The 23914-nt window shown below is 39.0% G+C and overlaps 1 protein-coding gene across 3 annotated transcripts in view; it reads right to left on the bottom strand.

Moving 5' to 3' along the window:
* IL20RA (interleukin 20 receptor subunit alpha) overlaps positions 1-23914 on the bottom strand; it is a 38654-nt gene that overhangs the window by 5610 nt on the left and 9130 nt on the right. The window contains exons 2-6 of one of the 3 annotated variants that reach the window (XM_079146227.1): positions 10141-10276; positions 6268-6446; positions 4651-4826; positions 3723-3867; positions 137-276 (exon numbers count right to left, since the gene is read on the bottom strand). In XM_079146227.1, the coding sequence (XP_079002353.1) occupies positions 137-276; positions 3723-3867; positions 4651-4826; positions 6268-6446; positions 10141-10276 (776 nt within the window). The other 2 variants (XM_079146229.1, XM_079146228.1) reach the window with 2 other exon arrangements.

Below are 23914 nucleotides of genomic sequence, written 5' to 3'. Positions count from 1 at the left end.
AGAAAGTGCTTTTTAACTCATCAACTCTTTAACTTTGAATCCATTCTGCCCTCAGAGTCACTTTATCTGTCCTAGCACTTGCATTTCTGTCCTGGAACATTTTATAATAGGGACTGCTGCCATGCCAAGCACTCACCAAATTCGCTGGGTGCTTCTCTTTGCCAACGTGGATGTATCGGTAGATGGAGTAGCCAATCACAGAAAAGAGAAACACGATTATAGATATGGGCAAAACGTACCAGAAGATGATTTTAACCTTCAGTGCTGATGATGGATCTGTTCACAAAAGACAAAGGGAAGGGGTTGGAAGGACTGGATAGTTGTAATTCTGTGTGATGGGAAAACACAGGCCTTGCAGAGATGCTTTGAGCAAATCACTTACATACAGGGACTCAGTTTTTCACCTCAATATTGAGAAGCTGGAGCTAAATGTTACAAGGATCCTCAGAATTCTCAGTCTCCTGACAATAGATGATCATAAGGAATCATCTGAACTTACCTCACATCTTTGCAGTAAGGAAATGTTACTCATTGACATCAGCTGAAATTCTGACATGTTTGGCTCTGAGATTCATGCTGGCTTGTATATTTGAAGGGTAGTGTACTCACAGCTTACTTACTTACTGAGGGAACTCACAGCTCTTCAACCCACATGGCAGAACTCTTGGAAGGATCCCATGAAGCTGCCCCACTTTCCCTTGCCACTCATCAGGCTCGATCTTTTCCATGTATTCAGTAGAGAACATGAATGTATGGCCTTGTCATGTAGATGTCTAACAGCCACCTTGTACTCGGTAGGTCAGACTTTCTGGTGGATCAGAGCTTGGGCAGCTGTGTGGGAAGGCGACTGTGTAGGAGGTCTGGGAATGGCAGCAACTCCCTCCAGGTCTTACTGTGCTATAGGCTTAGAAGGAGCAAAAGTCCACAGAGGAACGAAAAGACCTGGCGAAGAACTGTAAGAAAAGCAGCCTGAGCCCACCACTGATCAGACCGGGGAGTTGATGACAAGGCCCCGATGGATCTAGCATATATGTTAAGCTCCTCTGGTATACTTGGAAATTGGGATAGTGGATTTTATGTATCAACGTGGCTAGGCCATCGTACCCAGATATTTGGCAAAACATTATTCTAGATATTTCTCTGAAGGCAGTTTTTAGATGAGATTAACATTCTAATCAGTAGATTTTGTGCAAATTATTCCCTGTAATGTGGATGGGTCTCGTCTACTCAGTTGAAGCCCTTAGTTAAAACAAAGCAAAACAAACCTGATGACCCTGGAAGAAGAGGGAATTCTGTCAGCAGACTGCCTTTGGACACAAACAGCAACAACTCTCCCCTGGGTCTCTAGCCTGCCACCTGCACTACAGATTTTGGAACGAGCCAGCATATATAATTGCATGAGTCAACTCCTCAAAATCAATGTCTCTCTCTCTTTCTCTCTTTCTCCCTCCCCCTCCTTCTTACTATCTATCATCTATCTACTTATCTATCTATCTATCCTATTGGTTTTGTTTCTCTGGAAAATTCTGATTATAACAGATGTAGAAAAGGGACACAAATTTAGCACATATAGCAAAAGTTCTAAGGCCTTCCTCGCACGGTAATAAGATCAGTAGGAGTGTCGTGTCGTGGGAGCTTTCTAGTTCTCCTGAATGTTGGATGCTCTTGATGCTGGGCCTAAGAGAAAGCAGCAAAGTCACCGTCTGGTTAACTGTCCAGTTACAGATGGCTAACAGATGTGTCGTGGAAAGTGAGAGTGGTCAACAACACCAGTGGGAGAAGTCCAGGAGGGGGAGGAGCTCAGCCTCTTTTACTCTGTCAGTTCCAGAAGAGCACACTCGTCTTCAGATCCCACACAGTATCATGTCTCAGCTTTAATGCAGGTGGTACAGGTGTCTGAATGCCATCTGCCCTGCTTAGGTGGCATGGCAGCTCAGCCCTGTCCTCTTTGTTCTTTTTGGTACTGGGAATTGAACCCAGAGGTGCTTAACCATCGAGCCACATCTCCAGTCCTTTTTTATATTTGATTGAGAGACAGAGTCTCGCTGAGTTGCTTAGGTCCTCGCTGAGTTGCTTAGGTCCTCACTGAGTTGCTGAGACTGACTTTGAACTCACGATCCTCCTGCCTCAGTCTCCTGAGCTACTGGGATTACAAGCATGCGCCATCGTGCCCAGCTCAGTCCTGCCTTCTTATACATCCCCTGGGCCCTGGACAGAGCCTGTCCTAATTGAGAGGAGTCATGACAACCATGACTGAGGGTATTTGGTGTGTACTAGTATGTTTGCTACATTAGACCTGATCACCTGAATCTGCATTTTTGGGGTTGGGCGATTGTGGAAAGCAGACACATTTTTCAAAGAATAACCCCCCAAAGAGGTAATACTGATTTTTAAGAAAGTGGTGTTTTGGAAAGGCATCTCCAGTGATCTAACAGTTGGGATGATGGGGAAGTTCAGAATTAGACATGGTGCCCCATTATTTTGCTCCCTTTCCTACACCGGTGAGGATGTGGGCTCCATCTGCTCACTGGGAAGTGTTTAATTTAATCTGTGCTGTAGTTGCTTTGGTTGTGCCAAGTGAGTAAATGATTTCCACTGGAAATTCATTCCCCCCATTTGGCACCGATCAAGCCGTGCGTAAACACAGCCCTCTTTCCAAATACGAAAATGATTTCTTCAATCTGCTTTGTTTTGCTCTTTGCTTGCTTGGCATTTTAGTTTTATTCATAATATGGTAGGGGACTCTTCATTTTAAAGAAAAATGTACAAGAAGTGCAGGAATTCGACAATAATGTTTTTCTTTGGCTTTTTATATGTCTTCATGATATTCCTTTTTTTCCTTAGAACAGTTGTATCCTGGAAGATGAGAGGGAGGAGGGAAGAGGAAAATGGGGGCTTTGGATTCTTATTCATAGCTGGAGGTAGAATCAAGGCTTTGGACAAAGAGTGTTTGTTGGAAGGGAGAAGTGAAGAATATGGGCAAAGAGGCATTCCATGCTGGCAAGCTTTAGAATTTACTCAGGGTTTGAGTTGACGCTCCTTGCACCTTGCAGGCAGAAAGATTAAACAATGCCATGCACACAACTCCAAGTCTGCTCACAGGAGTAATACCTTCAACCAGAGTCCCCTGGCAGTCCTGGGAATGTCAGAAAGAGACAAAGGAGAGAGAGAAGCCAACTCTCAGAGCAGGAGAGTAATAACTGATTTGCTGATCCCATTCCCTCATGCAGCTAAGTGGTATCAGAGCACAACTTGAAAATCCTGTAATTTGTATTTCCAAGTGGGGAGCAAGAACACTTCTGTTTTTAAACTGTCTTTGGGATAATGCTTTGTTTTTGGCAATAAAACAGTCCTATGCTCATGAAGACCACTGAACTTCTATGGATCAAAGTGATTATGACTTTAAAGAAGAAAAAGGATGTGTGTGAATGTTCTTAAGGTTAATTCCCAAGGCAGGAAGCTGTGTGACCAGGGAGGATTGTTGGCAGTGGACATGTGCTTAGGGCTCCTGGAAGTGGTGACAGCATTCTCTAACATTGGCCAAGTGCTGTGGCTGAGTCTCAGGCAGTGTGATATATTTCAGGTGAGAGAAGTTTCTGCCTTTGTCTCAACCTGCTTTTCTTGGACATGGATTGTCAGAATCTTGCCTAAACTGCTATACTTCCCTTTAGCCTTATCAGATTTCCTTCTTCAAACTAGCTGAGATTATTTTTTAAGCTTACCTTCCAAAGTACGAACACACTGCTTCTGAGAAGGCTGCGTGAGGCGAGGGGGCCCTGGGACAAAGGACTCCACGTGGACGCAGTACAGAGTGTTCGGCTCCAACCAGCTGAGCACCAGTGTGTGGTTGGTGACATACTGGGACCACTAGGGCAGGGAATTGCATACAGCAGTTAAAGTCAAAGGTTCTAGGACTACTAGACAATTCCAGAAGGAAATAAAAGACTGAGTTCCAGTTGATCCATTAGTATCACTATATGTTTTTATTTTTTCAGGAAGAGTTTCAAAATATTCTTTTATTTATTTATTTATTTTTTTTAGCTCAGCAAAGCATGGTTAGGAACTGGGCTGATTCTAGGAACAATTCTAAATAATAACACAGGGCCATGGATTTCTTACTCAACTTTTTCCTGTGTTCTTGCTTTTTTTTTTTTTAATCCTTCTTGGAGAGTCACTAACAGATGACATGCAAGGAAAGCCTCTTTATCAAGGGAAGTGCACAATGGCTCTATACTCCAAGGTAGCATCAGGCACTGTATTGAATGAATATCTACATATCCGCTTCAACTGTATCTTGTATCATGCATTGTTTTTTTTTCTTTTTGGTACTAGGGATTGAACCCAGGGGTGCTTAACCACTGAGCCACATCCCCAGCCCTTTATTATATTTTATTTAGAGACAGGATCTCACTGAGCTGCTTAGGGCATTGCTAAATTGTTGAGGTTGACTTTGAACTCGTGATCCTCCTGCCTCAGCCTCCCCAGCCCCTGGGATCACAGGCATGTGCCACCATGCCTAGCTTCATGCATCTCTTTTCAATAGCACATTTCCCTTATTCTCACATAGAGAGAAAGAATTAGAGCTGCTTGTTCCCATTAGCTACAGAAAGTGGGGCATAGATTATGTTTCCCATTCCATTTCAGGCTTACCGCTCTTTTTGATTTGGTGTTATACACGGACACATTGTACTTCAGATTAGAGTATATTTGTTGCATGGAAACTGTTCTGTCTTCTGGATTTGTCTTCCATTTCTCTGGAGCCGTCAGGACAATAGAAATAGACTTTTCATCTGTGGTTAGGGCAACCTCTGGTGGGCCAATTTGTGCTTAAAGGATAGGAGAAAGGGTATTATCATCTTCAGATGTAAACAAAAAAATTACTGTATATAAAGCTACAAAATAATCCTACTTCCATCAAAGACCTACACCCCCCTACTACAGGAGATGCCACAGAATGTGCTAAGGTGGGTCCCAGATACACCAGATCTTGAAACAATCATTTCACACACCTTGACACAAAGTTAAAACAGCAAATCTGGGGCACTGTATTTACTTAGTTTTTAGGCACATGAATGAACAGTACTTGATGATGATCAATAGGATCAAAAGTGTTTGCAACATCATTGTGACTTTAAAAATGGTGATAAATAATACTAACATGATTTGATAAGTGGAAAAATCAGAGATAACAATTAGGATGATCTCCAACAGAGATCAGCGACCTTTTTATCAAAAAGGTCCAGAAAGGAAATGCTTTAGACCCTGTGAGCCATAGGCTCTCTGTTGCAACAATCCTACTCTTGTTGTAGCACAAAAGCAGTCATAGATAACTATGCAAACAAATGAGCATGAAATATTTCTGTCACGAAATATTCTTCTTTTGATTTTTTTCCCCCAGTACTGGGGTTTGAACCCAGGTACACTCTACCACTAAGCCACATCCCCAGTTCTTTTTATTTTTTGAGACAGGGCCTTGCTGAGTTGCAGAGACTGGCTTTCTACTTGAGATTCTCTTGCCTCATCCTCCAAAGTCACTGGGCTTCCACGTGTGAGCTACCTCACCCAGTTTTATTTTTATTTTTTAAAAACTGTATAAAAATATAAACATCATTCTTAGCACCTGTAGAAAAACAGAAAGAAGGGGCTGGATCTGGTCTGAGGGCTGTAGTTTGCCAGCCTCTGATTCGCAGAGCATGGGGAATGGAATCGACTTTGGGGGCCTCCAGAGAACTTGCAGGATTCATCATGGTGACCTCGTGTTAGTTCTTCATGGTTGAGTCAGTCACAGATCAGGAGGAAGCAAAATCATAAAAGCAAATACCAGGAAGATGTCACACCTTGAAATGACATCACCACACTGCTAAGTTTATGACAAGGGGACAGACTTAGTTGAGTGATCAGGACACTCTTCAGTCAATCTCCTGGACACAATGGTTCATTAATTCACAGCATTCAAAAGAATTTGTGGGTTGTTTCTCAAATTTCATAGCTTCCACTAAATGATAAAACAAAACTAAAAGTTGATATTATTAGCACCTGCCTTAGTTTTGGATCTGGAAGAGATGTGAGCAAACCCTTGGCCAAAGGTTTTACTCTATGGATGAGACTCTATGCCCAGCAAGGTAAGCACCTTGGCCTGGGCATTCAACCTGCTGGGGCAGAAGAGAGCCTTTCTCTTTGGGGCAAGGTTGTCTGTGGGGCTGAGGAGTCAAACCGAGAGGGTAATGTGATATGAGTACATGTTGAACCAGTGGTTGCATTACTTACTTTCTAAAAAAGGATAGAATCGTCCAGTTTCAGTCCACTTGGAACAATTTGTTTCCGAAATGGCCTTAACTTTGCCGTAATATTGGTGTTCATAATCAGAAGTCTCAGCAGAAAGATCACAGTAGGTCCTATTGATATTTCTACATTCGGATTTATTCAGCCATTTTTTTTGCCCATATCTGTTGAGAGGGAAGCTATGAATTAATAATGAGGTACCCTCTATGCTTTACAATTAAAAAAAAAAGAACAGTCATTATATAAAATTGAATGGAAGACCTTCTCTTCAGAAAAACAAAAGTGCCTGTCATTGAGATAAAAAAGAATCCACTTTTGCTGCTGGCAATTTTTTCATTAGCTGTCAGGAACATGAGTCAGAGTTTCTGTAATCACCTTTCTTTTCTGTGAATTATAATGTGGATAGTACATTTTGAAAGCGTGTATTTTATTTTTATTCTTCAGCTACAGTAAAACTTACATGTTGTGCGACCAATTCTTCTAGTTATTATCTAAGGCTTTAGTGCACTCTGTAGATGAGGTCAGTTTGATGGGTTGTTTTAAGAAAAATTAGTAATTTTTTTTTTCTTGGAAGAAAAATTACCTTGGCATTCTCATAAAATTTAAAAATCTCCTCATCATCCAGATTGCTGGTGAAAACTCACTAGTTTGGAGTGTGTAACAACATCGGAATTTTTAATAATTACAGTGATGATGATGATGATGATATAGACTATGTTGTCTATATCATCCATAGCAAATAGGGTGGGGCAACTATTTTTAGTACTTTTTGAGTGGGAGAGACTGAGGTATAAAGGGTTTAAGTAAAATGTGATGAGCCAGGGGAAGAGATAGGGATGCAAGGGAGGCCACCGAAGAGGGTAAAGCCAGGGACAAGAGAGAGGTGTGGTTTAGAAAGCAATTCTGCTGGTGGTGTTGAGAATGTAATTGGTTAGGAGTGGCAGCCTGGGAGCAGAGATGACTGTAGGATTACAGTCATCGAGGTGGAAGATGCAGGTGCCTCGGACAAGATGGTGACCGTGGAATGAGTGAGGACAAAATGAAGGCAAGAAATAAGAGGACACAGGTCTTGGTGATTGAGTGCATGTGAGCTAAAAAGATTGGGTGGATGGAATAGTGGTAATACTTACCATGACAAGGAACACTAAAGGGCAGGCTTGGGAAATGGGGATGGCAGGGCTAGAAAGAGGGACAGATAATGAGTTCAGTGTTGACATGTTGCACTTGAATTACATAAGAGCTATCTAAATGCAGATGCCCAGGAGGCAACGTGGTTCAGGAGAGAGGCGTAGCAGGGAGGTAGAGGATTTGGAATCAATGACATAAATCTGCTCGTTGAAAGTAGGTGCAAATGAACTCATTCATGGATGCAAAGCAAAGTCTAGCATAAAACTTTGGGAGCATTGAGATTTGAAGAATGGGTTCAAAGTAAACTTGGAAATAACAGCTAAAGAGGGATGAGGAAAAATAGACATCACAGAAGTCAAGGGAAGAGCATATCTCGGGAAGAGCGTATCTTGATAAGGAGGATCTGGCAACTTTATCAAATATTGCCAAGGATTAAGGATGTCTTTCCTTTTCAGAATGTGGTAACAGATTTCTGAAAGCAACCATTTCTGACTTCATGAGTACCAGACCTGCCAAAAGGTATTAGAAATACTGTCAGATCTTGCTAGCCAACTTCTCCATCTAAGTGATTAAAACTGCCTAACACTCAAACATTTTGACTATGATCCACTCTCTCAAAAGATGTATTTTACATTGTGATTCAGATCATAAAGCATATATATTTAACATACAAAAACAGAAGTTTTATAGGATAATATCAAAACTTCACTACATACCACGCATTCAGTTCTTTTCCATTCCATGTACCACATCAACCCATTCCATTCCTTTCCATTAAGTGTAATGCTAGTTATGTGGCCCAAAATTGATTTCTGGACCCACTAACAGGTCTTGATTTGTGGTTTGAAAAATATTGACTTTGCCTATTTGACCCTCACTCTTGCTGCTCTTCACTCTACCAAAGGCAAGGCACCTTCCCATGACAGATACTGACGAAGGAGAAAATATTCTTTACTGGATTCTCAATGAAAGATATAAAATTGATCATTCAGCAAATATTCTAATAATGATATTTATCCATGGCAGAAAGTCATATGGGGCCCTCAGTTTTTTCAGTAATAACTGGAAACATCCACCAAGAATCTGCTATGTACTGCGACCCGTGCTCAGGACTTGAACTCCTCATCTCATTGAATCATAATAACAATCATAAGAGGTAGGTGCTATTCTTTTTATCCCACTTTACAGGTAAGAAAATTGAAGCTCAGCAAGATGAAGGAATCTGTTTAAGCTCCCATGACTAATACAAGGCACATCTGATATTTGAACTACTTTTCACTGATGCCAAATTCTGTGTTTTTAGTGTGACACTCTTATTTTCAGTATTAAAAGTTTTGGGTGGATATAGTTTAAATTTTTCTTAAAAATTCACCTTGGGAACAAAGTTCACTCAAAATTATCCAAGTATGTAACCCACTCAAGGTTACCTAGCTAGGTTCACAGCCTGGCCATGAACTTAAGACTGATTGCAGCAGCTCTGTATTCCTGGCAACGGAAGACCTGTCTGGTATTCCTGTCCACCTTCCACCTGCGTGGACATGTCAGAACTCTGAACCGGCAAGCTTCTTTTTCAGTATTCTTGCACAATCTAAATTATTTGCTCTCATAAGAGTAGTAATGAGCCTGCCTATTTTTAAAGTCCTTCCTTTGAAACACATAAAAATATGAGAGAGAGAGAGAGAGAAAGAGAGAGAGAGAGAGAGAGAGCGCACGCGCGCGCAAGCTCTTTGCTCCACCTAATGGAAAAAAAAGCAAGGGCATGCTCATGAGCTGTTTCTCTTTACAAAGTTGGAGTCTCTTCCTCTTTCCTAACACACCAGCAACTTAACACTCCACAGAATGAGACTGACTCTAGGTAAATGAGGGTGAGACTGGGATTCTAGATAAAGCAAGTCATTGAGAATAGCTGCTGAAGTCCTTCACTGATTTTGGTGGTCAGAATTTTTTTTCAAAGATGTAAATGACTTCTTTTTGTAAATGTGACACTTTTTTAAAAAAAAATTCAAATCATTTAAAAAAATCAGAAAACTATAATCAAGAGAGAAATAAATCACTCTGAAAACCACTACCCTAAGACATTTGGTGTACATGATTCTGGAGTTTCTTAATTATATTAAGCTTGTTGTGCTTAATATAAACAGAAGGATGATTAGATATTTGAATAAATTGAAATTAGATTCTATCATTGATAAGATTTTTACAAAGTAGTAGCTTTATAGTTTGTGGTCTGGGGATGTGGCCATTTCGTTTGTTACTGTGAAGACGTAGGTGCCTCTCTGTTCTGCATTCTTTCGTCCTTGAAATGAGTTTTAAAGGAAAGGCAGGAAATAAAATTCTCTACTCACCATTATGTTTAATATGAATAACTGATTGCACAAAATTTGGACTTAGTTTCATTAAGTCTAAGAATGTCTACAATCCCAACACATTTCTAAATTTCAGGATGAGGTACTGTCTTGCTTGCTTAGCCAAAGAATCATGTTTGACCAACTTCTTTTCTCCATTTAAATAACTGCCCCTTGCCTGAGCATCCAATACTTCTGTCTCTGTGAAACAACTGTTTTTTAATTTAATATAACAAAACATATCACAAAATCATGGAATATCAAAAACTTATCTTTTTCAAAAACCTATTTAATATCACAGATGGTTTATGTTTGCACAATTAACAGGAGTCTGAGTCTTGAGTCTTGGGTTTAAAAGTAGCCCAGAGGAGAAGGACCAACTTACATGAAGTACTGCACAGCATACTTAACTTCAATGCCTTGCAGACCTTCTGGTGGATTCCACTGTAGGACGTTCTTCATGTTTATGGATAAGAAGGTAATATTTGTAGGTTTAGGTAAGCCAACAGAGACACAGGGAACTAAAAAAGAAGTAGAGAGGAATTAAGGTCTTAGTGCAGGAAAAGGAAAACTTAATCCCATAGTAGCTGATCTCTAAAGATGGCCCCTGTGGATGGTGTCTTCCAGTACTCATGCCCTGTGTATTTCCTCCCAATTGGAACCTGAGCTGACTCTGTGATGCACTTCAACAGAGAGCATGTGGTGGAAGCAACTCTGGGTCTAAACTGTAAGGCAGCCTAGAGCCTTCCACTTTGCCTCTTTGGAAAGCCTTGAGTTGCTATGTAAGACAACCTCTAACCTGCTGGAGAGATCATATCAAGAGGTCATGAGAAGGAGAGGTCAACTTGTCCCAGTGTTCCAGCTGAGCCCAGCCTTCCAATTAAGGGGCCAGAATGAAGTTCTGGGTTATTCTAGTCCTATTTGTCACACACTGAAGCTACATAAGAGACCCCAATGAGACCAACAAAAAACTGTTTCGAAGAGCTCCAGTTGACCCCGAGAATTGTGAGAAACAGCAAAATGATATTTGAAATCAGTAAGTTTCTGGGTAGTTTGTTAGACACTAGCAGGTAACCACCACCACCACCACCACCACTACAACAACCCTCTTTGGAGACAGACTTAAATCTAGGACCTGTGCAGAAGGCTCTACTCAGCACACAACCCCTCCCCATTTCCCACTTTGACTCTGCAAATGTCCTGCAAACTGAAGGAGCTCTGGACCTTGGAAGGATGCAACATCAGGCCCTGCCCACCAGGACCCACGCTTCTCTTCCGTAAAATGGGGATAATAATTCCCCATTCACTTCACAGGTTGGAGGCCTGTTTTTAAGAACAAAATTGAAAAGTGTGTTCAAGTGTTGTGAATCTCATGTGGGAGCTATTCACATTCAGACAATATTAAGATGGCTGGCAAATTTTTCTTTATATTCTCACAACTGAAGTTTTATTGAAATAAAATTTGTTTTAAAATACATGATGATAAAAAAAAAAAAAACAGGAAGAAAAAAGAAATAAAATTTAGGATAGTTGTTCCTGAAAAGCCAGAGCTAGGAGGTTGGAGTTGGGGTGGTTTTATTAAAGTATATAATAAAGCAACAGAAAAAGAGCCAATGACTGGGAGCAGTAATCCCAGGGATTCAGGATGCTGTGGCAGGAGGATCTCAAGTTCAAGGCCAGTCTGGGCAACTTTGGGAAAGCCTGTCTCAAAATAAAAAATAAAAAAATAGAAAGGACTGGAGGTGTAGCTCAGGGCAAAGCACTCCTGGGTTTGATCTCCAGTACAAAAAAAAAAAAAAAAAAAAAAAAAAAAAAAATTCATATAACTGCTCTAAGAAAACTTTATCTTACAGGATTAATTTGTAGATATCCTTTGAAAGAAATGATAAAGAATTGAAAAACTACCAAGAAATTAGAAAAGGAAAGTGGACAATATTTTTAAAATTATTTATTTATTTTTATGCTGCTGGAAATCAAACCTAAGATCTCAAACATGCTGGGCAAGAGGTTTGCCACTGGGCTACACAACCACAGCCCAAAGATGGTCCTTGATTTAAAGTAAATGAAAAAGTTTAGTGGTAACATATAAGGAATCAAAGTAATAATTTTAAGTATTAAAAAGATTACAAAGTACCAATCAAATTTTATGAAGAACGTATCCCATCATAAATATGCATATTCCAGTCAATGAACTTGGAAAATATCAAATTTTGATATTGCAAATCAAACCTAGGAAATAAAATTTAGCTCAGTCACTGAAGGCTGGTTCATTCTTGGCTAAGTCCCATAATTCTTGTGTAAATTAGCTGGGACTAATATCAGAGAAAGGAATTAGCTTAATGCTTGGGGTAATCCTTGGCTAAAATTAGCTCTATGTGATACATCGTATTATCACAAGCCAAATAAAAAGAAAGAAAAATCATTTGTTTCAGAATTAAACTTTGTAATATGACCCTGATTCTAAGCAAAATAAGCTCTTTAACCTAGGTTTGAGGTGTGTTCCTGTATATTTGCCTGTGCTACATTTGTAATGACCGCTATGCTCCACCTTGATCATTTAAAAAATATCTCAGGTTTATTTTTAAGAAGAAAGTTAAATACTTAAAGAGAAAGACTACTGACTGATCATTGCCATACAATGCAAATGTGGTTACTTGTGTGGAAAGAACAGGAGAATCTCAGAAGGACAGTCTGCCCATGTCTGTATTTGATTTCCATCCTTCTAACTCTTGGAACCATTGTGTGTCAACTGATATTGATATTTTCTAGAAATTATATACAGAGAATTATTACCAGTGATTTAATATTGCTCTGTGGTATTACTAAGTCCTTAATTTTAACAGAGTTTTTAGGACAAAACAAGGAACTGAAAAGGCAGTACCATCAATTATAATATTTACCAACCTTTAAAAAAAGAAGAATGCTCTTAACATAAAAACACCTCCAAGGATCTTTCCAGATCTAAAATGCTGTGGTTCTACATTTTTAGATGGCCCCAACATGTGCAGAATGGTTAGCATCTTATAAGAAATATAATTTAGGTAGTGTATTATAATATCAATGACAGAAGACTTTATCAAAACATTTATAGACCTGATAAGGAATCAGAATATTCTGGTTTGTGGTAACATGAGTTTGGAGTTATAAATCACAAGTAATCTTAGACATTAAAGCCTAGGCATATTTTTCTCAATGTTTATTCTAATATTATCTGCTATACAACCAGTTTCAACTTGTCTTTTAACATACATAAATAATTGACAGACTCTTAAGATACTTTAGGTACCTTTATATATTCCAAAGAGTTTTAAGAAAAAACTTGGATTAAAAGGAATAGATTGCCCATTTTAATTTAATTTAATTTGATTGGTGTCATGAGGAAACAGAGTAATTTTGCTCTTCTGAAGTGTTCATTGATCAATACACATTTTGATTAGTGTTTCATAGTTAAATGGTCCTTCACAAATGCTATGCCAATTATCGAAATTCTAAATGTTGCCAAACTGTGGTAATAATGGGGTTAAAGAGAATGAATAAGTAATGATAACATTAAAACATTAATTTTCTTATCATGCTATTATATTTTTTAAAAGAAAATATATTTCATTATAAATGTGTAAACTGTACATATATCTCCCCCTCACGTCTATGTTATGGGTAAATCGTATCTATCACAGAGCCAGTCTCTGAGGTGGCTTCTAATAATCCCTTCCTTCTGGCACTCACAGTCCCTCCCACATCATACTTGGGTTGGTCTGTGTGACCAATAGAATATGTCATGAGTATTTCTGAGGTTAGGTTATAAAAGGTGCTGTGGCCTCTTGTTTTCTCTTGTATCATTTGCTCAGGGAAAAGTCTACTACCCTTGTAAGTAGCCCTATGGAGAGGCCTACATGGTAAGTAACTGAAATGTCTGACAGCTGGTGAAGAACTGGGTGAAGCCTCCTGCCAAGAACATATTAATGAGCAGTGAAGCAGATCCTCTGGACCCAGTCCTGCCTTCAGACATGGCAGCCCCAGCCTTCCTCTTTGCTGTAAAGACCCTCAGCCACAACCACTTGGCTAAGCTATTATTGCACTCTTGACCCTCAGAAACCATGTGAGATAATATGTGTTGTTTTAAGGTACTAAATTTGAGGTAATCTGTTACACAGCAATAGATAACAAATATAATAAAGAATCTAAAAATGAAAGAAACTAATGAAGATCAATTGCTAAAACAAGCAAAGAAACAGATTAAAATTTGAGAAAAAATGACCCCTCCATTCCCAATAATGTTATAAATGACTCCTGCTTGAATAATTTTGAAAAATATTCCTTTCAGTATTTGATTTGCTGGGTGTGGTAGTGCACACCTCTAGTCTCAGTGACTTGGGAGCCTGAAGTAAGAGGACAGCAAGTTGAAGGCCAGACTTGACAACTTAGCAAGACCCTGTCTCAAAGTAAAAAATAAAAATAAAGGTTGGGGTTGTGGTTTAGTGGTAGTGTCCCTGGTTTCAATCCCTAGTACAAAAAACAAACAAACAACAAAAAATATTTCCTTTATCTTCATGAAGAAAATAAAAATCCAGTGAGAAAACCAGAGACTCATCATCCTTTTAGTAGAAAGTGAGAATCACAGCAACAACTTTTCAATTTTTTTTTAAAAAGATAAATTATTAGTTAAGCTTACTGTGAGTACAATGTCAAGGTTTCAGAGTAGCAAACGCCTTTAACAGAAATGCATCTTAAAGTGGATGTTACTGATTTGTACGCTATTTCTGCAGAAAGAATACTGCAGTCTTTATAGTTCAGATTCTGTCTTTGGATTGACATTATTTTTTGACTTCATAGGCAGAAAAGATATCAGTTTGGGACCATCTCCTTGTCAATTAATCAAAGTATTATCCAGGAGCAGCCCTATCATGAGCAAAGTAGGTCATATCTTATCTTTAAATCTCCCCAGGACACAAAATATATTCCTTGTTATGGTATGGTCTGTTGGTTTCTGAACCATTTTTTTTTATCAGAGCAAATTAAGCTGTGTTAGTCATCTTTTTTGATTCATACACAGTACATCTTGCCTCTCTGCTCATAGAAATTTTATCTCCAGAAATAGATATTGATCAATTGCTGTGGGTTGGTAGTAAATTGTCTATCTGAATCAGTTTAGCCTTATATATAATTTTTTTTTGTACCGGGAATTGAACCCAAGTGTACTTAACCACAGAACAATGTCCCAAGCCCTTTTTATATTTTGTTTGAGACAGAGTCTGGCTAAGTTTCTTAGGGCCCCACTAAGTTGCTGAGGCTGGCCTTGAACTTGCGATCCTCTTACCACAGCCTTTCTGAGTTGTGGGAATTATAGACGTGCCCCACCTTGCTTGACCATAAATTTCTTAATTATGAAATTTAATTATTTATCTCTGGTCAGTGGAAATATATGATTCCTATTACAGTGAAGTTTGACCTTCCTGCAAAGAAGAGTTACAAGGATGCTTACCTGGATGGCTTGCTCCCTTCACTAATTCTCTTTTCAGAAGAACACGAGAGGTCTTTAGGTACAATTAAAAACCAGAGGATAAAAGGCTATTTTTTCCATATTTTTAAATTTGTTCTTTTTAGTTATACATGACAGAGGAATGCATTTTGATATATTATATATACACAGAGTACACCATTCTAATTAGGATCCCATTCTTGTGGTTGTACATGATGTGGAGTTTCACGGGTCATGTAATCATATATGAACATAGGAAAGTTACTCTTTATGGCTCACTAATAGTCCATTGAGTATATGCACCACATTTTTTTATCCATTCATTGGTTGAATGGCACTTAGGTTAGTTCCATAGCTTAGCTATTGTGAATTGAGCTGCTATAAACATTGATGTGGCCACATCACTATGGTATGCTGATTTTAAGTCCTTTGGGTATATGCTGAGGAATGGGATAACTGGGTCAGATGGTGGTCCCATTCCAAGTTTTCTGAGAAATCTCCGTACTGCTTTCCAGAGTGGTTGCACCAATTTGCACTCCCACCAGCAATGTATTAGTGTACCTCTTTCCCCACATTCTCACCAACACTTATTGTTAGTTTTATTCTTGATGGAGTGAGATGAAATCTCAGTATAGTTTTAATTTGCATTTCTCTAATTGCTAGAGATGTTGAACATTTTTTCATTTATTTGTTGACCATTTGTATTTCTTCTTCTGTGAAGTGTCTGTTCAGTTCCTTTGCCCATTTATTGATTGGGTTATTTGTTTTTGTGGTGTTAAGTTTTTTGAGTTCTATATACCTGGAGATGAATGCTCTATCTGAGGTGCAGGTGGAAAGATTTTCTCCATTCTGTAGGCTCTCTCTTCACTCTTGATGGTTTCCTTTGCTGTGAAGAAGTTTTTTTTAGTTTGATACCATCCCATTTATTGATTCTTGATTTTACTTCTTGTGCTTTAGGAGTCTTGTTGAGGAAGTTGGTTCCTAAGCTACATGATGGAGAGTTGGGCCTACTTTTCCTTCTAGTCGGTGCAGGGTCTTGGTCTAAGGCCTAAGTACTCGATCCACTTTGAGTTGAGTTTTGTGCAAGGTAAGAAATAGCGGTTTAATTTCATTTTGCTACACGCGGATTTCCAGTTTTCCCAGCACCATTTGTTAAAGAGGCTATCTTTTCTCCAATGTATATTTATGGTGCCGTTGTCTAGTATGACATAACTGTATTTATGTGGGTTTGTCTCTGTGTCTTCTATTCTGTATTATTGGTCTACACATCTGTTTTGGTGCTGATACCATGCCATTTTGTTACAATAACTCTGTAGTATATAACTTAAGTTCTTGGAATTGTGATGCAGAGGCTACATTTTAATAGTGGCTATAGTATCTACATAACACTCAGTTTGCACAAGGCTTAGAAAACATAATACATATTGTGGAAGACCTTCATATGTTATAGTATTTGGTTGACATGAGGCAAATTGGTTAGTATATAATAAAAATAGTTGCTAACCTTTACTGACTCCTTACCATGCAGCGGGTGTGTTTCTATGTGCTTTACACAACCAACTCATCCATCTTTACAGCAGCCCTGTGGTAGGCATGGTAAAGTATCACTATCATCGCCATGATACAGATGAGAAAACTGAGGCACAGAGAAGTTAAGTGGCACAAGTTCATGCAGATAATAAGTGGAGGAACTGGCTTCAGAGGTCTTAACCCCCACCCTCACTTACCACCATTTCATACTAATTATAATCTAAACAATGGCAAGACAAGGCTGATGGGAAAATGTGTACTATTCTAAGATGCTAATATATAAAACGATTTAAGTATTAAATAGTTGATACTGATCTGGTCAGAATTTTTTTTTTTTTAATTCCACTATACTTATAGTAGGAGGCCCTTTTCCTTTTCCTACCAGAACATTTCCTTCTGCATCTGATCCTAAAGAATACAAGGAGGAACATTATTCCTCCTATGGCACATTCCTCAGACAATGAGGTGATGACAAAGGTAAGCATTCCTAGAAGATGGAGAAAATCATGCTCAGTGAAATAAGCCAAAATCAGAAATTCAAAGGTTGAATGTTTTCTCTTATATGTGGAAGCTAGAGTAAAATAAAGGAAAGGGTGAGGAAAGAATAGGATAACACAAAGATATAGGGAATATCAGTAATGTAGAAGGGGATTGAGAGGCAGAGTGGAGAGATAGGTAGTGCAGAATGAGGTCTTAAAAAATCAAGTTATGTGCATAGATAAATACCACAGGGAACTTCACCTTCATGCATAGAAAGAACCAATCAAATATAAATAAATTATTGAATGAAAGCAAGTCTAGTAGACTAGATGGAGGAGAATGGGAGAGGGTAGGGAGGATAGAGGAAAAGGAGGAGGGAAAAGGTGGGAGATAATGAACTGAAATTCCATGCATGTGTGAGTTTGTCAGGATGAACCCAACTACTATGTGTAACTATAAAGCTGTAAATTTAAAAATCTAAAACAAAAAAAGAATACTGTGTTTGAGTTTGTTCTGGTTTAAGTTGCTGAGTATAGGACCTGTATTAATCTGAAATGGTAACAAAACTCAAGTACCATATATATATATATATATATATGTATATATAAAATAATATATATGTATATATATATTTATCTTGGCTTTATTTTCTCACATATAGAACACATTACAGTCAAACCCATCTGAATGATGAGAACTATCAGTTCAAGAATGATCTTATTTATTCATTTAACTAATACTTTTGGGTGTTGTTATGGGGTGAGTTGTGCCCCCCAATACATTGAGGTCCTAACCCCCAGTACTTTAGAATTTGACCTTATTTGAAAATAGATTGTTGCATATATGAAGACGAGGTCATACTGGGGTAGAGCCCAATATAATGGATGTCCTTAAAAGAAGATGGCCATGTGAAGACACAGGGACCCAGAGAGAACACCGTGTAAAGATGGTGGCCAAGACTGGAGTGATGCATACATAAGGCAAGGACTTCCTGGGATTACCAGGAGCTGGAAGAAGCAAGAAAGAAGGATTCTTCTCTGGAGACTTCAGAGGATATGTGGCATTACCAGTGCTTTGAGTTTAACTTTTAGTTTCCAGAACAGTGAGAAAATAAGTTCTGTTCTTTTGAGTCACCCAGTTTGTGGCACTTTTATTTCAGCAGCCCTAGGAAATGACTTCTGATGCCCACCCTAAATATCTAATGGTGAATAATGTGTTCCTCTCCTCATAGATCTCCCAGGCCAGTGGGAAGACAGATATCATTAAAAAGTAAAAAACAAAGCAAAACAAACAAACAATAATGACAAAAAATCCAAAAACCCAAAAAACCAAATAAACAAAAAACCCAAGTATACAGGTGAGGACATGTCAAGGAATCCTTGCCCTTTATTTGTTTTGATGATGAAAAGGAGAGGTAAGAAATAGAATCAACACTTTTTTTTAATAAGGAAGAGAAATGACATATTTAAAAAAGAAAGACAAATTGACAACTAGTATTCTTTTGTGGTTTTAAAAAATATTTGCAAAAAATTGGGCTTTGGATCAAGTTTGGAAACTATAAAGAACTCCTGAATAAACATTCCAACTGAGATGTCATTTTTCTAATCTGCTAGTACTGAAAAGATAATCTGATCAATACCTAAGTGAAAACAAGTCGCACCCATATCATTATTGAGTCATGTGCTAATTTATGGGTGAGAAAAGTGTTTTTGTTCCCATAGATTTATGGTCTGGAAGCACAGTTCTGATTCTCTGATAGTAGGCAAATTTCACATCCCACATTAAAAAGCAATTAAATGGTGCACACAGTTGCATAACTGGAGAATGTTGGACCATCACAACTTTAGTTGGCACCTGGCTCTTCATGATCTGATCTGGCCTCTTCTTTTGCAGTTCTGTGAAATGCACATTGTCACCAGTCTCCCATTAATTACCTCCAACACCAGAACTTAATTGGCTGTTTTATGCCCTTATAATTTTGGTCCCCTCTGCCTGTAGTACTTTTTGGAACTAAAAGATTTTTGTTCCTCTGCATGTGCATCATTCAATGACTATTGGTCTGTGCTATTTTTAGCAACATGATCATGATGTGATGCCATGTAGGGTATTCATGGCCTCCACTCAGGTGAGCGTTCCTGACTTAGACATCTGGGTAGGAGACCGAACTTTTAAGAGAAAATGGAACTCAGAAGATGGAGTGAAAGGGCAGGCATTCTGGGGGCCCTTTGAACTTTCCTGACTCTGCTCTGAATGAGGTCCCCTTGAGTTGTAGGAATTAAAAATGGCCTCAGCTTCAACAAAGTTGTGAGGGGTTGGCAAGATGGTGTCCATTTAATGAACTTCAAAGTAATGACCAGTTACCTGTATCTTGTATGCCGCGTCATTTAGATTAGTGTTCCCTCTCAGTGCTTACATTCCTTTTGTTATACATTAATGCTCTAAGCTGAGTGTGCCCTTCCTCAATTCAGAGGTTAAATCCTAATGCCCAGTGTAATGCTGTTTGGAGGCGGGTCCTTGGGAGGTGAGTGGGTCATAGGGGGAAAACCTCATGAATGGAATTACTGCTCTCATAAAAAAGACCCCAGACAAATTCCTCCTCCCTTCTACCATGACACAGTGAGAAGATGACTGTCTACAAATCAGGAATGGAGTTGTCCCCAGATGTCAAATTGATTGCCACCTTGATCTTGGACTTCCCAGTTTCCAGAACTGTAAGAAATTAATTTCTGTTGTTTATAAACCATCCAATCTATGGCATTCTGGTATAGCCGCTTGAATGGACTATGCTACTGGGCCTTTTGGGGCTTCTTCTAGTCCAGTGTCACCTGTATTACAGCAGCAAAGAGAGGAAGAGCCGTGTCTGCTCCTGGGTCTTTTCCAAGGCAGAGAATGAGATTGACAAGTGAGTCTAGGATGAACTCATTGGTGTAGTTTTATAAAGCGAGGCCACTACATTTTTAAAAAGAAGTACCTTGAATATAGGTCTCTAGGTACAGCCCAAGGGTGTGCCACATTCTCTTAATGGATTCAGAGATAATATCTCAGGTCATCATCTAAGTATGCTGCAGCTTTAATTTTATGCCCAAGAGCACAAGCTATTTCCATTTTGTTATTTTGTAGGAAAACCTATGCAAAGATCAGTGCCTGCTGAACACCAGTAACAAGTGGTGAACTCACAAAGAGCAGAGGTAGCCAGCCTCTATGGTTCCCTACACCACTGCCTTTTGAGGCTGAGGCATTCTGACTTTCCATTGAGGACAATGTGATCATGGAGCAGTGTAGACGCAGCACTTCTGGGGGCTTCATTTTGGGGATCATTAGAGTTACTCAAGTTGATGACTTAAGGATGCCCTCCCCAATCTTGCTTAGAGAAAGAACCCAGATGTTCCAGCTCAGTCTGTCCTTCTAAACTGGAGCAATGAAGGAATAATGAGGCTCTGAGTTGTTTGACATTGGGGCAACATGTCTTGGAAGATCTTTGTGTCCACAGTACCTGGCAAATAAATGCTTTTGAGTGAAACCGATCAGGTACTTGTGGGGCTGATGGAAATCATGGCAATGGGTCTGGACTCAGATTTACATGATCATCTCAGTTGGGGTAGAGCAGCTTGAACCATCAAATGTTTATAGCTTGAAATCACCCAGGTAAGCTTCCATTACACACAGGGAGCAGCATGGTTGACACATTCTGAGAGAAGCTTTGTTTGTTTATTGATTGAATCTAGGAGCACTTTACCACTGAACTACATTCCCAGTCCTTTTTATTATTTTTTATTTTGAGGACTGTCTCACTAAGGTGCTGAGGCTGGCCTTAAACATGTGATCCTCCTGCCTCAGTCTTCCAAGAGTTGTAGGATTAGGGGCATGTGCCACTGTGCCCAGTTCAGAGTTGCTTTTTAATGAAGGCATAGTAACTCTTGGCAAGTGGTTGCTACATACTGCAATAGGAAAATATCTTAATAGGCTTGTAAGAAGAAAATACCATCCCTGAGTGAGATGTTAAGAACTAATGCATGAGAAACACTAGAGGGTGATTAGCCAATTTCAGGAAGTGAAATTTGTAAAAAACTGCATCCTAATCACCAAAGAAGAGCGAAACCGGTATGACTGCCTTCTAATAGATTATCTTAAGTATTGAACTTTGTCATGTTGAAAGACATATTTTCTTCAGTCTCAAGTTGTAAGCCAATTCTCTTGAAAAAATATTAAGGGATCTCTCTTCCTTTCTGTCCTAATTATATATCAAGTGCCCTTGAAAAGTAAGTCTTCTAAATGGCACTTAAAATATGATTCAGGTGTAACTTCCCTGAGAAGAAAGACTGCACTGTATTGTGTAAAGGAAGGGCATGAATTGGTGCTCATTATTAGTTACTTTGAACTTGAGTTTCTTCCCTGATCTGCCATCCGCACTGCAGTTTCTCTGACAACTCATGGTGGTACTTGGGTGCTGTCTCGGTTTCGCTGTACTGTTCATTACACAGGGCACGGTTGCCTATCCTGCTGCCTTCCAGTAACTGTTTACACGAGCAGGTCAGAGAGGTACTAGAATGCTTGTTCTAGTGGTGTTTCTAGACACGTGGGAAACTACCCATCTTCTAGTACTTACTAACTGTGTGCTCTTAAGTAAATTACTTAACTTTTGTAGAATTTGTGCATTTGGATAAATGGAACAATGACCTGTCTCTTGTGCCTGCTGGGGTAATTAAATAAGATTCTTTAAACAGAGCGCCTGGAACAGTGCCTGGCACAAAGAAAGAGCTGAATAATTATCACCTTGGGATTGTCATTCGTGGCTCCTGTTCTCATTTTACAGTTAAGTAGACAATGCTGAGGCAGGCTGAACGACTTGTCCTGGTTATTCAGCTGTTGGTGGATGCTCACACCCGAGGGTTCTGACTGCAACAGGGCTCTCTCTTCTAGGATACTCACCTATGGCCTTTAGGAAATGCTCCACAGGACTTTGATGTGGGAAAATTTCGCATGTTACAGACAGTAGCTTCTAAGAAAAAAGAGGAGAAATCCAGTGAGGCTAACAATTTGTCTTGAAGTTTTTCCTGGTGGTGCTGTTCATGGTGATATGCATTCAAACAAGGGCATCTGCGATGAGCTAGAAATAGAAACTGCAATAGACACTGCAGTACAGTGGGGAGCAGAAACTCCCCACTCTCCCCACTGGTCAGCTCTCATGGAGCAGGTATTTTCTGAGTCTGGGATACAACCTATGAATACATAATTTCCTTGCCAAGTATGTGCACATTTATATGGATGAGTGATGAGTAAGTCATGCAGAAAAATCAGTGTTATTTCTTTATAGCCACGCCTCGATATATAAATCTATGTGCTTAAACATGTTTGTGAATATTTTGCTTCTAGTGCTTGAGAGCAAGCAAGACTTCAAACTACAGACTAGTTTAGAGATAAATATATTGGCGTTTACCCATTAAGGAGAGTATTCATCTTCAAAGTAGTTTATTTTCCATGGTACTGTGCAGCTCGTGGCATTTGAGAGATGCTTCCTTTGGGTTAAAATTTTCTGCAGAAGTAGTTTATAGACATGTAAAAAATTCAATATCATTTTTTTAGTGGTTATATTTTTATTTTTCTCAACATAGCATTTCCCGGCTTGGTTCCCAAAAGTTGTTGAAAGCAGTTTCGAATGCTTCTGAAAGTGCAATTCACTCTCTAAAGATGAAGCTTTGCTACTGACCAGGATATTCAGATTTAAGTGTACCAGGCTCCACCTGCAGCTCTGAAAAGAGGAGTTTAAGAAATTCTTGCTGTGGGGTACTTTGTGCAGAGCCTCCCAACATGCCTGTTTGGCGGATGCCACTCTTCATTTATACACGTCTGCTCTGTTGTTTGTTAGGGGACCAGCCCTGCTAGCTTATGTCATCTCTTGAATGGCTGGCTTCCCTTCTTTTCCTTTTTAGAAAACAAGAACCTCATTTACTCCACATTTCATGATCTCCAAAGTGATAATGATTACCATAGTACCTGTGGAAAAGTAGATTCAGATGTGGATTGGTGTCACTACTTGATAATGTGCCACAGAAAGAAAAACATAAAAGAAAGAGCAGGGTCAAGGACAAACCATTGGGGACTTATTGAGACACTGGAAAGAACTGCAATTGGAAACTCCAAGTTCAATCAATGAATATTTATTAAATATCAACATGCATGTTTCACTTACTTTTCAAATAATTTTTTGCTTCTTTTTATCTTCCCAGAGGCAATGTAATTCTTTCATTAATTTCTCCATTGCTTGAAAATTTCAGAAAGTCAGCAAGATATAAATGTGAAAAAAAAAAAAAAAACAGAAAAAGTAAGGGAGTCTTGAAAACAATTACACTTTGGAGCTCTGAAAGCAAAACGTCAGGCAGAAAAGATAAATGGTAAATGAACAAAAGGACCATGGAAGGAGGAAAATGGAGATTGGCTTTTAAAAAAAAATTATCAAAGAGTTGTAGTGAAGAATGTCAACAGCTTGTGACTTTTCAATGTACATGCAGGCTGAGCATTTGAAATTGGAACTGCTCTCAAATTTGAAAAATTTTCAATGTGCATGTGATGTTATAAGTGGTCCCCACCCAGTCCCATGTCATGGTTGTCGTCAAAACAAGGGTTCACTAAAATTAGTACATAAAATTACCTTGTAGGCTATGTGTATAGG

The sequence above is a fragment of the Sciurus vulgaris genome, assembly GCF_902686455.1.
Source record: "Sciurus vulgaris genome assembly, chromosome: 7".
Taxonomy (NCBI): domain Eukaryota; kingdom Metazoa; phylum Chordata; class Mammalia; order Rodentia; family Sciuridae; genus Sciurus; species Sciurus vulgaris.
Note: the sequence above shows the minus strand (reverse complement) of the source record. Positions and strands in the feature narration are given on the sequence as shown.